Genomic DNA, 1,071 nt, shown 5'->3' on the forward strand with positions numbered 1-1,071 from the left:
AGCACATTTCCAAAGGTCTCGGTCAGTAGTCATCGCCTCGGTGAGGCCCAATGTACGAAGGTCTTGCCTCACCACCTCAGCCCAGGTCTTTCTGGGCCTACCTCTTCCACGGGTTCCCTCAACTGTTAGGGTGTGGCACTTTTTCACGCAGCTATCCTCATCCATTCTCACCACATGTCCATACCAGCGCAATCGTCTCTCTTACACACCACAACTGATGCTTCTAATGTTCAGCTTTTCTCTCAAGATACTTACACTCTGACGGGTATTCACATTGACATTTCACATCCAACGGAGCATATATATATATATATATATATATATATATATATGTATGTATAAGCAATAATAAATCTCATGACAGCCTTCTACATGGTTTTCCAGCTACCAATTTCACTTACAAAGCATTGCATGGGGGATTTCTATCCAAAAATACAGTATAGGAGATGCCTAAGGTATCACACAGTGAGATTAAACATGGAGATTTAACATAGTTGTAAAGCAAGCTAACCTGTATCTACCACATGAATATACCTATATACTCCCCCCCCCCCATGAGAGGGGACAATAAAATCCTTAACTAGATTGGAAGACACAGTGATAATACACAATTATGCAAGACATGTTACTTGCAGGATTATATTTTAATTATGAATCTGTTTTATGTTTCAGGGTCTGTATCCAGAATCCCATGGAATCATTGATGAAGAAATGTATGACCCAGTGCAAAACAAATCTTTTAAGTCCACATCCAGCGAAGATTTCTGGTGGGGAGGAGAACCAGTTAGTATTACACAGTTTCTTCTATGTTTTAGTCTTTCAACTGCTGTCATACTGGGATTCTACTTTGAAGGGCTTTAGCCAATTATATATCAAAGCTAGAACTTATTATTCGTGCCTGACCTATGAATATTTTCATAGAGAGAATTGTAAAGTCAAGGTACAAGGTGAATATGAAAGAGAAAATAGGGCACTTCCTTCAGGTTGGGCAACCATGTATTTTCTTCACAGTAGCACATCTCTCTCTCTCTCTCTCTCTCTCTCTCTCTCTCTCTCTCTCTCTCTCTCTCT

General features: G+C 40.0%; 1 protein-coding gene across 1 annotated transcript in view; it reads left to right on the forward strand.

Annotated features, from left to right (window-relative positions):
* LOC106870407 (venom phosphodiesterase 2) overlaps positions 1-1,071 on the forward strand; it is a 93,319-nt gene that overhangs the window by 82,229 nt on the left and 10,019 nt on the right. Inside the window, exon 23 of the mRNA XM_052976061.1 lies at positions 673-783. Within this exon, the coding sequence (XP_052832021.1) occupies positions 673-783 (111 nt within the window). The remainder of the gene's footprint in view (positions 1-672; positions 784-1,071) is intronic.

Source organism: Octopus bimaculoides, chromosome 23 (assembly GCF_001194135.2).
Source record: "Octopus bimaculoides isolate UCB-OBI-ISO-001 chromosome 23, ASM119413v2, whole genome shotgun sequence".
NCBI lineage: Eukaryota > Metazoa > Mollusca > Cephalopoda > Octopoda > Octopodidae > Octopus > Octopus bimaculoides.